Source organism: Ceratotherium simum, chromosome 23 (assembly GCF_057802395.1).
Source record: "Ceratotherium simum simum isolate JZ-2026a chromosome 23, ASM5780239v1, whole genome shotgun sequence".
NCBI classification, from domain to species: domain Eukaryota; kingdom Metazoa; phylum Chordata; class Mammalia; order Perissodactyla; family Rhinocerotidae; genus Ceratotherium; species Ceratotherium simum.
The window spans coordinates 10593763-10612074 of record NC_141922.1 but is presented as its reverse complement, the minus strand read 5'-3'; the positions used below and the strand labels follow the sequence as shown (position 1 = coordinate 10612074).

Genomic DNA, 18312 nt, shown 5'->3' with positions numbered 1-18312 from the left:
AATCTGCATTGTTATAAACTCCTCATAGAATTCTCTAATGAAAATTAATGTTTGAGAACCACTGCCTTAGGGAATAATAGGGGAATATTTACCCAGGGGGTTTGTTCTTGATCATATTTCCCAGTCCTTTCCCCTTCAACTGCTGGTGTTTGCAAAAGAAAGGCAAATTAATATTATTTTCATGAGCTTATTACAATTATGAGGGCAAAACAGATTTTTTTTTAAAAAATCACATAACCAAATTAAATTTTTTTCCCTCAATTATCCAGTTGCTCACTTCCTTCCAATAAAGCGGTTGATTCCAAGTCAACTCCAAGCCAGACAATTTCCAGATATTCAGATCGAAGACATTCATCAGGGGCTCTCCCAAATGGTTGTCAAATTTTGGCAAACCTAGATCAGAGAAAGGAGAAAAGAAATGCATAATTCATCCACATACACAGGAAATGCAGTATCTCCTCTAATCACTACACACACACACACACACAACTAGCTTGGGTAATCATAACCAGGAAAGTGGAGCCTCAGCTTAGAGTAACTTTTTTTTCCCAGCAGTTTCTCTGAAAGGCTACAGAGGTTTTTTGCCTCTAATCCTAACTTGGTACTTAGTTAACTACCATTTCATATTGGTTTCTCTCCCTATCTGTACTACTCCCTATAGAAAAGAAATCCCCATAGGGTAACAAGTGGGTTTTCCTCATATTTCTACTCCCTCAAGTTTATTCATTCATTCACCAACTATATAAACATACAGTCCTGCATGCAAGAGTGGAGAGAATTGGCATTACCCATTTTGTTATTATGAAGTCATAAATGTGCAAAATGTACACAGCTGATGCTAACACATTATTGGCCACACAGGATACCTATTTGAAAGGGATACTTGGGTCAATGGTGAACAATATAGACTGTCCTCATGCTCACAGACTTCAAATTTAAAAGAAAGTGGTTGAATAAGTATTGCATTGTGGTATGAAAAGGTATGTGACTTGAGAATTATAAAGTGCTAAAGAACACTAATCTAATTGAACTACACATAGTGCAGAACAGGCATGGGAGGGCTACCCTATTATTATTATTATTATTTTTTCTGGTGAGGAAGATTGGCCATGAGCTAACATCTGTTCCCATCTTCCTCTATTTGGTATGTGGGACCCCACCACACCTTGGCTTGATGAGCAGTGTGTAGGTCTGTGCCAGGGATCCAAAACTGTGAACCCTGGGCTGCCAAAGTAGAGTACACAAACTTAACCACTACGCCACTGGGCCAGCCCCCTATTATTGTTTTTTGAACTGAATTCAGTGTTTGGTCTCCACTCCCTTAGATTCTATCCTTGATTGTTGGAGGAGACTTCTGAGTCATTCTTGACTCTTGATATTAATAACTATGTCTTTGACTTATTAGCTTCTGGATGTGTTTGTATATGAGGGAGAAGATTGCAAAATCTTTAATATATAGATGCAGAGCTCTTGGCTATAAGGGAAGTATTTTAAGAAATGGTGAAACAAATACATTCAATTTAATGAATATTTATGGTGTATCTACTATTTTCAAGGCATTGAGATGGATAGAAAAATGAAGTCAATAGTCCTTGCTGTCATAGGTCTTAAATGCAAGAGTGTGTGTATATGAGACTGGGTGGGCAGGAAACAGGAAAAAATAGAGAAGGAGAGAAGAACAAGTTAAAGTATGTACACAAATAATCAAAGAAGGATCTTATTCCATAATGAGGCTGTAGATGAGAGTGTGCAGGATAGAAATATCATCCTGGTCCTGAACTAATTTCTTTTAGGAGAGAACAAGGAACTCAGAACAGTGGGAGGGGCCCTGAAAATAAGACCTGATACAACCTCTGCAGGCAGATATTGGCATTCCAGAAAGCCTTCCCTGGCCACACCCCCACCCCTCCTATCCTGGCAAAACCTCTCTCCTGGTGGTCCCATAGCCTTTGTGCTAAATCTATGCTCACACCTACCATATTAAAATGCAACTTCACCTTGTCCTTTACGTGTCTCTGTAGACTCTGAAATCCCGAAGCCTTGGCATTGCAATCCTGGCACCTAGCCACAGCGCCTGATCCTTGGTAGTGACTCTATAAATGTCTGCTGAGTGGAACTGGGCATCCAGTGCAGTACAGAACACATCATAAGTTCTCAATAAAGATTTAGTAGGTTTAAGTGATGCCACTTCAGAAATCAAGGTGTACCTCACTTTAAAAAAATCAAGGGCTAAAGGTTTGACAAACCATATTTCCAAGGTTCTCAGAGACAATGTGCAAAGAATTACTTGGAAAGGCTATCAGAAATGAAGACTCCTCAGAAATTTGGATTCGGAAGATCTGAAATTGGGATATAAGCTCCCCAGTTGATTCTAGAGCAGATGTCCCCATGCCTCACTTGGAGAAACTCTGCCCTCATTACAGAGCTTCCTCAGAAGATGGTACTTGTGTTTCTGATTAAGGGTACATGTTCATCTTAAAACCCAAAGAGAAGGGATTTATACAAACAATAATAACGTTTTCATTTCTGACAGTTGGGTTACAAAATGGCTCTTTGGGTGAAAATCTTTTGTTCAGATATTATTGGTTAGTCCAGCCCTAACTAGTGTGACATCTCAGCCCACAAAGCTGAGCACACATGCAAACCTGTAATTAACGCCAGGTGAGGTAGACTTCTATGTCTCTGCACAGACCTAGAGAGGGAACTGCAGCTAGGGTGAAGGAAGTGGGTATCTTAGAAGAGTTTTAAACAAATGTCATTTTACAAGAGCTAAAGAATGGGGATTTCTCGGGTGACCTCAGGACCCAATTTTCTAACTATCAGGTTAAACAAAACTTAGCTATGTCAATGCCAGCCCCCAGAAAACTGGAATGCCTGGAAATTCAGAGAAGCATCACTCAAAGTGTCAGCAAATCAATATTGGCTTGAGTCCTAAACAAAATAAATCTTCACTAAGCCCCATTGTGATTTCAGAATTAACACAAAGATTTCATAAATAGGGCAACACGGTGTCAAGAGCAAAGGCTAGTACTCATTTGAATTATAGACCTCAGTCTCCAAGCCATGGGAGTTGGCCTCTGGCAGCCATGTTGAAGGGAAGGTAATTAACACAATCCATCTTGCAAAGAGATGGTGCTTTCCAGGCTGTTTGAAATTCTACGAGCATCTCACCCAGACCCCAGTAACTCTTTGAAATATGCTGAACCATGGCAGTCAGCACACAGGGGGATCGTTATGTGAGTGAGAGATGGCAGAGCAATCGCAGTTTGTAACTGAGATCATTTCACGGGCAGTTTGCCAGCTATTTGGGAAACTATAAGATAAAGGCCCCTCAATCTGAGGTATTTATCAAGTGCAGTGCTCGGAATCTGTAAAAGCCCTTTAAACACAATTTAAAAATTTAAAATTTATTATTTTCGTAAGTCCTGTTGCCTTAAAAATTAATTCTATCTATTTTAAAGTAAGGATTTAGGAGACAGGATGATAATACTGTTAGATTTTAGTGGTAACAGAAAGCAGTCTTCAGGATAAATGATCAGAGCTTTCCTATATGAAGTCATAGCCATCTATTACTCAGCAGAAAGCTTTCTCAGATATGAGGTTATGGTCATCTCTGTCCAGATCATGATAACACTTACCAAGCACAGGTGGTGGCTTTGAAATAGCTGGCAAGGCTGGGAAACAATGACTTGACAACATCTTGGATGAGAAAGAGAAAATATTTAAAAATGACCAAAATTGGAGTGAAATACAGGAAACAGAGCAGCAATTTGGCAAACTGTTACTTACAAGCAATAGTTATCATCAAGGAGCATGTGAAGACACTGGCTAATAGTCCTCCCAGAAACCATCTGAAACAATAGGATTGCTCAGGTTTAGCAAACTAATTATGCATTTCCAATACATGAGATATTCTTTTTTTTTTTAAGACTATAAGTATTTATTTATTTATTTATTTTTGCAGGGAAAGATTTGTCCTGAGCTAACATCTGCTGCCAATATTCCTCTTTTTTTTTTTTTCCTCCCCAAAGCCCCAGTATATAGTTGTATATTCTAGTTGTAAGTCCTTCTAGCTCTTCTGTGTGAGCTGCCGCCACAGCCTGGCTACTGACAGACAGGTGGTGTGTTTCCGAGACTGGGAAACAAAACCGGGCCACTGAAGTGCTGAGAGTGCAAACTTTAACCACTAGGCCGGCCATCAGGGCCAATTCGAGATGTTCTTTTAGACTTTCTGTAGACTTACAACTTAAAGATTTACTATAAAACCACAGTGATAAAAATAGTGTGGTATTGGCAAAAGGACAGACATATAGATCAATAGAAGAGAATAGAGAGCCTAGAAATAGACCCATGCAGATAGAGTTAACTGATTTTTAACAGAACTGCAAAATCAATTCAATGGAGAAAGGGTAGTCTTTTCAACAAAAGGTTTTGAAACAATTGTATATCCAGATGTAAAAGAATGAACCTCCACGCATACGTCACACTTTAACACAGAATTTAACTCAAAATGAGTCATAGACTGAAATGTAAACCACAAAAGTGTAAGACTTCTAGAAAAAACAGAGGAGAAAATCAGTATGCCTACTGCTTCACACTTTGCCAAAAAAGTGTCTTAAAATTTTAGATTTTTGCCAATCTGATAGGTGATTGAATCACTGGGCGGAATTTTTTTAAAAAAAGAAAAATGTCTCCATTGTTTTTATTTGCGAAATATGAATCATTGAAAGAAATTACAAATAAATACAAAGGAGAAAGGAAACTGTCATCAAAAAATCCCACCACCCTTAAACAGCTATTCTTAAAATCTGATGAATATCCTTTCAGACATCTCTTCATATGCATTTTAAAAACTTTTTCTAAGTTGAGATTTAACAAATGTACAGTAAAGCATATAAAGTGCACATCTTGTTTTTTTTTTTTTTTTTTTTTTTTTTTACTCAAACCCTTGCAATCGCTACCCAGACCAAGATATGGAATATTTCCAGCACTCTATAAGATTTCCTTGTTCTCCCTTCCCACTCTTTCCCCCCAGAATTACCCACTATTGTTACATCCATAAGAACTGATTAGTTTTGCCTTTTCTTGAATTTTGTATGTATATGTATCTCTGAGATTCATCCATGATGTTACCCATATCAATAATTCCTTTTTTAACCAATTTTTTGCTTAATCTTTTTATTTCAGAATCACTTTAGATATACAGAGAACTTGCAAAAAATAGTACAGAGGGTTCTCATATACCCCTCATCCAGCTTCCCCTATTATTAGCATCTTACAATACTGGGGTATATTTGTTGTAATTAAGGAACCACACTGGTGCATCTCTATGAATGCGACTCCACACTTCATTTGGACTTTACAGTTTTCCCCTAATTTACATGCTCCAGGATCCCATCCAGGATGCCACATTATATTTAGTCACGTCTCTGTAGGTTCCTCTGGGCTGTGACAATTTCTCAGACTCTCCAGGGTTTTGATGACCTTAGCAGTTTTGAGGAGTACTGGTCAGATCATGTGTGGATTGTCCCTCAGTGTGGGTTTTTCTTGTGGTTAGACTGGGGTTCGGAAGACCATAGAGGAGAAGTGCCATTCTCATCACATGGTATCAAGGGTACATGCTCTCAACATGACTTATCCCTGTGGATGGTAACCTTGACCATCTGACATAGAGTTTGCCAGGTTTCTCGCCTATAAAGTTACCTTTTTTCGCTCTTTCCATACACTACTTTTTGGAAGCAGGTTTCTAAATGCAGCTCATGCTCAAGGGATGGGGAGTTAATATCCTTCTTAAGGGGGGAGTTTGTACAGAAACTAACCTAAGAGGAACATTTCATTCATAGTCCTGTGAAATAAAGGAAAGCGTTCCAAGAGAAGCTAAGTTTGGGAAACACTAAGTTAAATAAGGCCAATCAAGTTTCTTCACTATATTATTTCACTGGCCCTTTATTACGCTAATGCACACTATGATTCTCCAACTTGGGGCATATAACGCACAATTTTGCAAATTTATTTTTAACCACAGGACCTCCCCTCCTTTTCGTTCTTTTGGTCCCATTGTGATCTAAAAATACTTCTCAATCCTCCTAATTATCTGGGAAGCTTGTTTGAAAATACTGATTCTTGCTGGATCTACATTAGTATCTCAAGGGATTGGAATCAGAACTTTGTATTTAAAAACACAACTCCACCAAATGACGTGAGGTATCTGATCCTCAAGAGGGTCAACAAATATCGACGAGCCCCTGGCACTGGGGATACAGAAGTGAAGGAGATGTACAACGTCTCCACTCTCAGAGAGCTCACATTCTTGTAGGGAGAGATAGATCATTAACGTTTAAACAAGTGAACATATAATAGGTCAGCTGGTGATAAGTGCTGTGAAGAAAAGTAAAGCCAGGTGTGTGTGAGAGTCATGTGCTATTTATACAGGGTTGTCAGGGAAGGGCTCTCTGATGATGGGACATTTGAACAGATTCCAGAAAGAAGTAAGGGCACATGTTATGAGGCTTTCTGGAGAATACTGTACTAGGCAGAATAAACAGCAAGTGCAAAGGCCCTGAGGCATGAGTGGGCTTAGCAAGAAGGGACTTGATCACCGCCCTGAAGACTTGGGCAAGAAAAGAATAGGAAGGGCATGCTAGACAAAGGGTAGAACAGAAACATGCCTATAATCAGGCAAGAGCACTATGTGCTCTGAGATGCTGAGGGGGCTTCCCTGGAACAGACACTTTATGTTAGGATATAAAAATATAGTGGGAAAGATGGAGTCCCACTGGGACCCTTGAACTCCAGGCAGGGGCACTTAAACTGTATCTGTAACCGGGAGTCACTGAGGATTTAAACAAAGGATGATACATGGTAAAATCCAATTTCTAGCAAGATCCACTGGCTTTTGTGTGCTTTGTGAGATTATGGGAGGAAGGAAGTAACAGATAAAGGGGCACTGATCATGGACAGACAAATGAACAAATCTTAGCCACAGAGATACCTAAAATGCTTTGTGAAAGAGGCAAGGAAATCATCAATCAATTACAGCTTCATTAATTATGAATCACCACTGCATGAAAATAAAATCTGGATTACCTTGCACATGCAGAAATGATTAAACATGCAACAAGCAGAATCACTTGAGAGGATACTTCTCGCAACAAACTGGTTTCTAATAGGAAAAATAAAAATAAATAAATTAGAAATCACTGCTGATTAAATAATCTTGGAACAACAAAATCATACTAACACTTATCTTCCACACATCCCCCCCAAAATTTTTCAGATGTATGTCAGCTCAGGCAATTTGTCATAAGTAACAAGATAAAATGATCAAATGTTGTACCGGGCCATTCATTAGAAAATTTCTACAAATAATCAGTTTCTTCTATCATTAAAAAATAAATGATTGGGGGGCCGGCCCCATGGCTTAGTGGTCAAGTGTGCGCGCTCCGCTGCTGGCGACCCGGGTTCGGATCCCAGGCGCGCGCTGACGCACGGCTTGTCAGGCCATGCTGAGGCCGCGTCCCACATAAAATGGAGGAAGATGGGCGTGGACGTTAGCTCAGGGCCAGTCTTCCTCAGCAAAAGAAAAATAGGACGATTGGCACGGATGTTAGCTCAGGGCTGATCTTCCTCACAAAAAAATAAATAAATAAACAAAAATTAAAAAATAAATAAATAAATGACTGGGCCACGTAAACAGTTTTGAGCTTGCCTTTTACTTTAATGTTGGGGAAAGGAATTGGAGATTTTATGCTAATGTCAAAAATCTAACTCTGATGTTGATGATAATAATAGTGCTTCAAATTTAGAGAGTGCCTTATAATTCACAAAGAGCCTTCATACATCGGTTCATTTAATCAACACAACAAACTGGTGAGGTAGGAATGATTACCATAGTTCTGCACACGAGAAGACCAAGACTGAGAGAAATGACGCAATCTGTCCAAGGTTACACAGCCAGAAGGTGTCAGAGCCAAGACTGAAAACACACATCTAGCCAGAACATAATGTTTTTCCTGAAATGGGGCAGGGAAAAAGAATTGCAACTTTGCGTACTGGGAGTCTCTAAAGGGCAAAAAAGAAAATACATATCATGAACTCTTTGGCCTTGGAAAACTCTTTGCTATCAGTAAAATATTGCAGTGCTGTTGAGCCACAGTGCAAGTGACTCCAAATCCTCCAGCAGGTATACATATAAGAGTTAAACCAACCTCAACCCTGAGTGTTACTCCCATCACCTAAAAGAAGTCAGAGCTGGCTTAAGGATTACCACATAAAGATTTAAAGGAAAGTATAAATAGTCCTCAACTTCACTTTTGCCAAACGCTTCAAAAGCTCAATTTTGCAATAGTTGTTTAAAACTTGGAATGGCTTTGTGCTATGAATGTATTTATTTTTGCTATTTATGCTGTGAATGAAGATTGAGCCAGCTAACATGACCTACTTAGTCCAGAATATGGGCGGAATACTGAAGATTGGCAATGCAAAATATAGCAGTCGCCAATGACGTCACTGCAAATGTACAGTGTTTCATGTATACTGAGAATTAAGCAAGTTATTGTGGGTTCAGTTGAACATCAACCATCCTTCTTAAGTGTGTTTCTATTCTTAGCCTCCTCCGACTTCATGTGGAATTTGGAAAACATTTTTTCGCAGAAACAAGTCTAGCTTGACAAACTGCAAAGATCACTAGACTTAAATACTGAAGGATGACCAAGCTTAAATTCAAGTTCTACGAAGATGAGTCATGTGATTTTGAACAAGGTGTTCATTGATTCGTTCCATCAATAGTCATTTACTTAGTACCTATTTTGGCTTAGCTCAACTGTAACCTCCTTCGGGAAGCCTTCCTTAATTCCTTTAACCACCTCCCCCACCGTGGTCCTTAGCTGCTCCCTTGCTGTACTCCTGTTATACCTCATGCACGTCTCCATCAGCAATCTTTTCACACTGAATTAAAATTGCTGTTTTATTTCCCCACTAGACTGCAAGCTCATTGAGAATAGTCGGCATCTATTTGCTGTTCTTTAGTGGCAGTGCCCCTACTTTCATTGGGGAACCACCCCTCCCATTCTCTTTGTGCGCTGTTCAGGTGGAGAAACTAATTTCCCTCCCAGCATTTGATCCACTCCATGCCATCTCGAGGTTCACATACTTATCGACAAAGTGATTGGTTTTGTCATGTCAGTGGGACCCTTCCAGACCCAGTGAAACTGAGCTTCTTGTCATAACTCCAAAAGGTTATAATCTCTTTCTGCTCGACTGGAAAATGGGAAGTTGTAGGCACAGGGCCATCAAGAACGACCACGGAGTAATAGCCTTTTAAAGGGTAAAGCTGACACAGAAGAGAAGAGGCAACAAAAGTAGAGACTAACAGAAACCTAAATCTATGCCTGGAATCCTCGTTACTGTAGACCAATCCATTTGTTCCTGATGAATCCATTTTGACTTGGCTTTCCATCTGCTGGAACTCAAAACACCCTGACTGATAAAGACCATGTCATGCATGCCCATATCCTTAGCATGTGGAACATCACCCGGAACAGACTGCACACTCAAAATCTACATGTGAAGAAGGTAAAATAGAATCAGATGGAGAGCTTGTTCACCCAGGGCTTTATACCCAGAGGAGGAAGAGGAAAATAGTTCCAAGAGAGATACATACAGAGTGCTAGGGAATCACAGGGATGTAAAGTGCTACCTCCACCACCCAGAAGGGGGCGGAGAAGGCCCCACAGAGGTGATCTTGCTTGGTTTGGACCTTGAAGAAGGAGTAGGGTTCTTCCAGGTACAGTCAGTAGGAGACACATTCCAGACACAGCAAAGAACATGCACCAAGTCGTACTTCACCTGTCTAAACTTGAGTGTCATTATCTGTAAAATGGAGATGACACACTTATTTGGATCAGCACCGTCGTGGAACACCTGCCCTCTGCCAGGCACTAAGTGAACAGTTTGGAGTCCACAGGTGACTAAGACATAGCGCCCATCCTCAAGGAGCTCGTAGCCTGGTGGGCGAGATGCAGAAGTAAACACGCAAAGGGCAGTGCAGGAAACGGGCAGGAAAAAGGGAGCCCTGGGCATTAGAGGAGCACAAAGAAGGGTCACTTGACACCCCCTCCCCAGAAGCACGGGGTGGGCTCCCTGGAGGAAGCAGCTGTGGAGCCTTAGCAGGTGTTGATCACCTGGAAACTGTCTAAACAATGAAAGCTGCTTTCTCTGTCGCCCCATCACCTGGAAAGGGAGCTAAAAACCCTTTAGCATCTACCCAATAGCTGCACTGGGAACAACATGGAGCAGGGCATATTGTCTTTGGGAGTAGAAGAAGGGATGGTCAGTGAAGTGAATAGTCATGATTTTGTGAAGGCCAATAAAGAGAAGATATTATTCTTCTGTGTAACCTCAATCTTGTATAATCATAACCTTAAATTTTTTGAGTATTTCGTATACACGACGTATGATGCTAAGTGCTTTACATGAATTGTTTTAGCCATTACAAGATAGGAACTATGATTATCTCATTTACAGATAAAAATGTCAAGTTTTAGAAAGTTTGGTAAACTGCCTCTGAGTTCCAGCTAACAAGCGGAAGCTGGGCTTTGGACCCTGGCAAGCTGATGACAGGGCCTTGATGCAACACTGTGTGCAAACATGGTTAATCTGATGTTAGCAAACCAGAGATTAGGGGACGTGCTTATTGAACCTATTTCAGATTTACTCCTGACGGGAAATACCAATACCTTTGTATCTTTTGACCTTTCCTTGCCAGGGGCATAGCATTAAGGGATGTTTTCTTCTTCTTTTCTTTCTTCCTTTTTCTTATCTTCATATAGAATACATCACATACACAGCTAGGTATGAAGAGTAAAATGATAGACACTTGTGTGCACTACCCAGATTTAGTGAAGCTTAACATTTTGCCAAATGTCTTCAGAGTTTAAAAAAAATAAACAAAACACTGCAAGTCCAGTCCTTCTGATGCCTCTAAGGTGACACCCTGAAGGCAGTCACCTCCTCTGCTAATGCGTCATATGGGTGCTGGGAGCACCCCAGGTCCTCCCCTCCTCGCTCAGGTTGATACCAGTTCCTAAGTGTATATGAGTCATCTCTAAGTCATTTTTGGGCCTGGAAAGGAAGAATTCTCTGGGTGTGGCAAAGATTTAAAAATAAAACCAAACTCACTTGAATGATTCAAAATGTTCCCTTGGAGATGTTCAGGAGCCACCAACTGGGACTGAAGAAATGGGTCATGGGAGTTTTCTCTGGGAGTCTGAGACGTGACATGGCTGGCAGAGGAGGCTTTCACAGATTCTGCATTCGGCTTCTCTGACTCCCAGTCATCAGTTAGAGAACAGTCAAAATCACCTCCTGGAAAAGCAAAAGGATTCAGTGTGTATGTGTGTGTGCGTGCGCGTGCATGCACGAGTGTTTGGTGACTCTCGACGCACGGTAGCTAATGATCATAACAATAGTAACACTGTTGGAGTAGGAGGGGAGATGGATCTCTAGATGAGATGGCATTTTAATTTGTCCTCATCCTTGAAGGTTGAAGAGGAAAAGGATCTTCAATGCAGAGATGATCAAAGGCTAGAGAAATGAAGGTTTTGATGAAGGAGGCTGATTCCAATGTGGTTAGAACAAAGTGACCAAGGGAAGCCCAGTGGAACTTGAAGCTGGAAAACTAGACTGAGGGAAGGTCATGGAAGGCCTTTCGGGCTGAGGAGTTTGGAATTTACGATGCAGGCAATGGAGGGATGGAATGTCTCTGAGTGAGGGTGGCACTGTCCACACAATTCTGTGGCATTTTTATGTAGATGAAATAATGTGTGGTTTTGATAAATGATAAAATCCAGGTGGACCTAAAAGAGATTATGAAATGGAAGCCTAAGATTCATGTATCGAAGGAGACAGGCTATCTTATCCCTAATCCCGAAGTGTTGGGGACCGGATGGTGGATTTGAAGGATGTGTGCCGGGTATATGAGCCTCTCATCTTTATAGTAGCAAACATTATAGCAGAGCCAACTCCTTCTACTTACAATTCATTCAATAAACATTTGTTGGGGCTGGCCCCGTGGCTTGGCGGTTGAGTGCGCGCGCTCTGCTACTGGCGGCCTGGGTTCGGATCCCGGGCACGCACCAATGCACGGCTTCTCTGGCCATGCTGAGGCCGCGTCCCACATGCAGCAACTAGAAGGATGTGCAACTGTGACATACAACTATCTACTGGGGCTTTGGGGAAATAAATAAATAAAATTATAAAAAAAAAAAATAAACATTTGTTGAATGTGACTATATATCAGGAACTGACCCAGCTGCTAGGATATAGTAGTGAATTAGACAGACGTTGTCTTTGTCCTCATGTGCCTTACATTCTGATGGGAGAGATAGAAAATAGCTTGTAATAAGTATCATGAAGGAAATCCTCTGGAAAATACATTGAAATGCTGGATAACATATAACAAACATCTTTTTCTAATTTTTTTTTGTTCAAAGAGGCTATTTGTTGCATATATAGTTTCAAGAACACATACCTATTTTATTATATGAATATTTATACATAAATATATTTTACTGGCCCTAAAATTAGCCTGACATTCCCTCAAAACCACAAAGTCAAGTTCATTTCAAAAATATACAACAACAAGTTTCAAACACATTAAGATAACTCCTAGTAAGGATTGATGTCTTCAACATGAGGTCACCAAGGGATGACGTTTAATCTTTGATCCTTGATTTGAGTCAGAGATTAAGGGGTACAAAACTCCTCAAGCCAAAGCTTCATTGGAAAGGATGAAGGTGTTAAGAATGTCTTTCAAGCACAGGGAAAGTTAAACACTTTGGCTCAACTACTGGAAGTCTTCCGTTTGGTTCATCTGACAGAACTATGTCTAGGAAATCTCTTGGTTCCATCTGTGGTGGTATGTATAATATCCACCCAAGGCTCAACTTCTCTCTGATGGCCTTGGGTAAGAATATGAGGTAATTTAGGGCTTACTGACCTAGAAGCAAAGCCACTTACAGAGAGTAGCTAAAAGTCATGCCATCGGATGTAGGTGTTTCCCAGGCTGGTGTCTAAAATACAGTACAAGTCCAACAAACATTTTTTTAAATGTGCAGCTGAGCTCAAAATAAAAGGATATTCCCAGAGGCCAAGCCAAGGAAACCCAGAACTACAGGTATGAGCTGTGGCTGGAGCTGCCCTGAGGAGTAAGGAAGAGACTCAGAAATCATAGTAACCAAAGGGCTGTGGTTTAAATGATTCTACAGAGACAGAGAAAGGCCTTGGTCTCAAGAAAAGCAGAGAATTGGAACTGAGTCCCTGCATGTAACAGGGGTTCAAAAGGATAATTTTCCAATGAAAAAATAGGTTGAAAAAAATCTTTCCACTAGTTCAGAGAGAGGGCACAAAAGCTTACTTCTTCTGGCCTAGGTAGAGAGTGGGAGGAAAACGTTTCCCTTGACTTTTTATAGGTAAATGGGTTTTGAGTTCAGATTTATACTAATCTGAGGGTTAATATTTTAGAAAAGTCTGAAGCTGGTGCTAGCCCTGTGATGTCTGCCAGAAGCCAATGTAAAAGCCTGGTGTAGAAACACTCTCAACTCAAGCTGCACAGATTCCCTCAGCTAAAGCATACCGGAGATGAGCTCACAGTACAAAATTATAAAACACACAGGGAGATAATCTCACATGGGTAAGGAAAATAAGTACGGTGCTGCGGAAGAGAGCGATTCTGGGGTAGGAGATGAATAGAGTGGCCATGAGGTTACTGCTTGATTTAAGCATTGAGCAGTGGGCGTGATGTCTGGGGAAATTGTCCTAATTTATTTTACTTTTGGGAAGCCCCAAAGGAGGCCTATAAAATTTGTTTGTTGTTTCCTCCCATAGTATCTCCTTATTTTTACTTCTTATCTAAATATGACAATTTATCTATGGTCCATATGAATCTTGGTTTCATGGGTAAGAAAATACTCAAATCAACTGGGCAAACACTTACTGAACCCACAAATTGTAGGACACTCGGATAGATGGGAGGAATACAGGGAGAATAACACATAGGCACTGCCCTGGAGGAGGTTGCAATTCTAGGTAGGTGTGTATGCGTGTGTGTGTGAGTGTGGGTGTGTATGCTGGTGGGGGGCAGTGAGAGGGGCATTGGTCATGGGTAGGAGATACATGTAAACAGACGATATCATTTGTTAAAAAGAAACAAAATGTGGTTTGGTGGAAACTTCAAGGACTTGGGCTTCAGAAAGACCTGAACATGAATTTTAATAAGAGTAACACAGGGCAATCTGTTTAGTTTTTCTGACTGTGACTTTCCTCATCTGTAAAATAGGACAATAGCTTCTACTTTTCACAGTTGTGATAACTGAATGAGATAGGATAAATGTAGACATTCTGAGATATGGTATAAATGGAAGGAACTGAAGCTTCTATCATTAATATCCAGATACAGTCCCTGGTTGGAGGTGGGAATATGCTGGTCAATCATCAATGGATGTTTCAAGGCAGAAGGGATTCTTAAAAATTTATCACCATAGAAAGAAATGAGTTTATTACTCAATCTTAGAAAAGGGAATTTTTCACTTTGAATTGGATATCTAGGAAATTGCTATACAGTGAAGGGATTCCCTGACCTGTTCCCAGACATCTCCAGGCACAGGGTTTATGACATATGGCTGCTTTAGTTCCCTGACTTCACTGCATGACAATGTCTCTTCTAGAAGAAAATTCCTTAGAGGAGGGAAAGGAGTGTGGCCTCTGCCGCCTGCCCCAATGCAGAACTGAATACACATAGCAAGAGGGTCTCCAGGAAAGATCAACTTGAAGTGTGGCAGAGAACATCCACAGCTCCTAAGAAGAGTTTAGAGACAGGGACAAAAGGAGTGCAGGAGAGAAGAAATGAGGAATCAAGGAGGTTGTTTTCACTGTATAGTAGAAACTTCAAGGAGAACAAGGAGGATACCGGGCAGCCATAGTTAAAAACCAGAAAGGCTTTCTCTGCTTTGGCTGCTGTTATGGGATACCTGGCGCATAAAGTGACTAAGGAAAGATAATAGCTAAGTAGAAAGACTGAGGCAGCCCACAAGTGAATCCCCAGAGAGGACCCCAAGCCAGAGGAGTTTGGGAAGGGGAGCAAGGGTACAGGAGAAGGCAAAAGCTTCATGGGCATGGGGCAGGCTGATCTACTTATTCGTTCAGTGCAGAGTTATTGTATAACTGCACACACTGCACTGTGCAGGAGCTGGGAGAGGAAGTCAAAGTAGATACTGCCGTGCCCTACTCGGGGTCTGGAGAGAGACAGACGTACATGCCCACAATTAGGATGCAATGAGGTCATTGCTACAATAAAGACCAGCAGAAGGTATCTAGTGGGAGTCTAGGGAAGAGTGTGTGAGTCTGTCAGAGGCAATCCAGGGAGGCTTCACAGATGAGGAGTGCTTAAGTGGAAACTTGATGAGTAAAGAAACGGTCTTCCAGAGAGATACCAGGAAGCGGGCAGGTCAGGCAGAGACAGAAAAAGGAGGAAGAGGAAAGGGAAGAGGAAGGAGAGGAGAAGGGGAAGGAGGGGGAGGGGAAGAGAAGGAGAAGGAGAAAGTAGAAGAAGGAAGAGGAGAAGGAGGAGGAAGAAGAGGGAGAGGAAGAAGAGAGAGAAGAAGAGAAGGAAAGACATCAACCTGTGAGAGAACACGGTGGGTTCCCAGAAGAGTGAGTTCTCCTATGTGGCTAGACGGGAACATGTGAGTGTAGGCAGTTCCAGGAGATGATTCTGGCTGGACCCTGAGCAGGGGTCAAATCAGGAAGGGTCTCACGGGAGCTAAGATTCATTCTATGGGCAACTTGGAGCATGAGTGTAACATGAGAAGCTTTGTATGCTAAAATGCTTACTCAGCAGTGAGAGATTCCTAGCCCTGTTCCAGGAGCTGGGAGTGAGTGTGGAACTCCAAGAGACACTTGGGGTCCTCATATAACAATGCTTCTGAACTGGAGGTAATTTCTATCTCCAGGGGACATTTGGCAATGTCTGGAGACATTTCTGGTTGTCACAACTTGGGCAGAGGAGGGGGGAAGGGATGCAATGGCATCTAGTGGATAGAGCCCTGGGATGTTATTGAACATCCTATAATGCACAGGACAGGCCTGGATACTGAGCCAATGGACTGGTGTTTCCGGACACAGGAATTCCTGCCAACTCTGCAGGCTCCCTCCCCCTATCCCACGCACAACTTGCGGCCTCTTGATAAAGCAATCTGCAGAAGCGTCTCTGCCGGTTGCCATAGAAAAAGGAAACAGCAGGAAGTGAGAAATGCAGATCATCCAGTAATGCCCGCGCTGCAGAGGCGGTCCTGGACCTTGTTCACCGCAGCACTATTCACAATAGCCAAGATACGGAAACAACCCAAGTGTTCATCAATAGACGGATGAATACTGTAAAGAAAATCCTGCCTTTTGTGACATGGATGAACCTGGAAGACATTATGTCAAGTGAAATAAGCCAGACACAGAAGGGCAAATACTGCATGATTCCACTTACACAAGGTGTCTAAAATTGTCAAACTCGGAGAAGCAAAGAATAAAATGGTACTTGCCAGGGGCTGGGGTGGGAGAAACGAGGAATTGTTCAACTGGTATAGAATTGCAGTTATGCTAGATGTGTAAGTTTTAGAGATGTGCTGAACAATAATAACGGCTATGGTTAACAATACAGTCTTTTATGCACTTAGAAATTTATTAAGAAGGTGGATCTCACGTCAAGTGTTCTTACAACAAAAAACAAACAAACCGAAACAAACCAACCAACCAACCACAAAGAGACACAGGAAACTCTGGGAGGTGTTGGATATATCTGTTACCTTGATTGCGGTGACGGTATAATGGGTGTTTGCATATGTCCAAACTCAAATTGTACACATGAAATATGTGCAATTCTTTGTCTACCAATTATACCTCAATAAAGCTGTTCAAAAAAAGAGGCTATATTGTCAAATTAACGTGGAAATGAGAAAGAGCTGGGAACTTTCATGGCTCATTAAGTATTCATGAGTGGCACTTTAAGATCTGAGGAGATGGGGGTGAGGCTGTGACAACAGTAAAAATATCCCTGTGCTGTCGCCCAGGGCTGCCCTGTTGAACTTACAGTTTTGCCACTAAGAATTGAGTAAAATAAACAAAATTATCCTCGGTGGAATGCTAGAAATATTATACAGAATTTTCTAAAAGAAGAGATGGCATTAAAGAGGGAAACCACAAAAAATCTTACCATTAAAAACGATCAAGGATTTTTTGTCTCTGAAAAGATGGTTTGCCCCCAATTCACACTTCCCCTGACTTTTAATTTTTTTTTTCTCCAACCTTCATAGTAAATGAAAGGATCATAATGCAGCACACATTTCAGCAAAGAGCTCTCTTGTATCATAGGAAGACACTAATTTCATGCAGCTTCTCTTGGTTTATTTAAATTCAATGCAGTTTACTTCTGTTTTAAAAGGAGGAATCTAGGGCCTGCCCAGTGGCATAGCAGTTAAGTTCCTGCGCTCTGCTTCTGCGGCCCGGGTTTCACAGGTTTGGATCCTGGGCATGGACTTACGCACCGCTCATCAAGACATGCTGTGGTGGCACCCCATATACAAAATAGAGGAAGATGGGCATGGATGTTAGCTCAGGGCTAATCTTCCTGAGCAAAAAGAGGAGGATTGGCGATGGATGTTAGCTCAGAGCCAGTCTTCCTCACAAATAAATAAATGAATAAATAAACAAAAGGGTGAATCTATTTCTTCCAAGCACATTTCCATACCCTTGCGTGTAAAGGGGGCATTATTGTTTGCTATAGAGGAAAATATAAAGCCACGTACAGACGTCGCCATCAAAGATGTTGTCTTGCCTGAGGTCATCTTGCCTTTCCTAGGGCTGGCAGAAATAAGGCAAGAAGTCCTGATCGGTCCTCCCTGCTGGAATCCTCCATCCTCTTTGAACATGACTCATGGGCTCTGGGAATGCATCCCGAATTGCAGTGTTGGGGCCTGGGGAGCTGGAAAATGCCACGGTGAAAGAATGAATTGCAACTAATGAGGGAAGGTGTCTCGACACAGCTGCGGAGGGGGTGAACTAAGGATAAACAAAACAGGCAACAACAAAAAAGCCTTTTTTAGCCTGAAAAATAAAGCAAGAGAAAATCAGGGGAAGTAAGTTTTGATTGCATCCATTGCCCAGAGAGAAAACAGCAAAACAATTTAATTTTGAATTCTCCTTGAGTCTTCTAACTAGGCAACATTCCCAGAGAAAAAATAAATTGCTGATAAAAGTCACGGGGCC

General features: G+C 41.4%; 1 protein-coding gene across 2 annotated transcripts in view; it reads right to left on the bottom strand.

Annotated features, from left to right (window-relative positions):
• Positions 1–271: 271 nt before the first annotated feature.
• Positions 272–18312, bottom strand: part of TMEM71 (transmembrane protein 71) — a 31247-nt gene continuing 13206 nt past the window's right edge. For both annotated transcript variants that reach the window (XM_014787949.2, XM_014787948.2), the window contains exons 6-10: positions 11179–11364; positions 7087–7162; positions 3790–3851; positions 3639–3699; positions 272–393 (exon numbers count right to left, since the gene is read on the bottom strand). In XM_014787949.2, coding sequence (XP_014643435.1) covers positions 378–393; positions 3639–3699; positions 3790–3851; positions 7087–7162; positions 11179–11364 — 401 coding nt within the window. In that variant the 3' untranslated portion in view covers positions 272–377. The remainder of the gene's footprint in view (positions 394–3638; positions 3700–3789; positions 3852–7086; positions 7163–11178; positions 11365–18312) is intronic.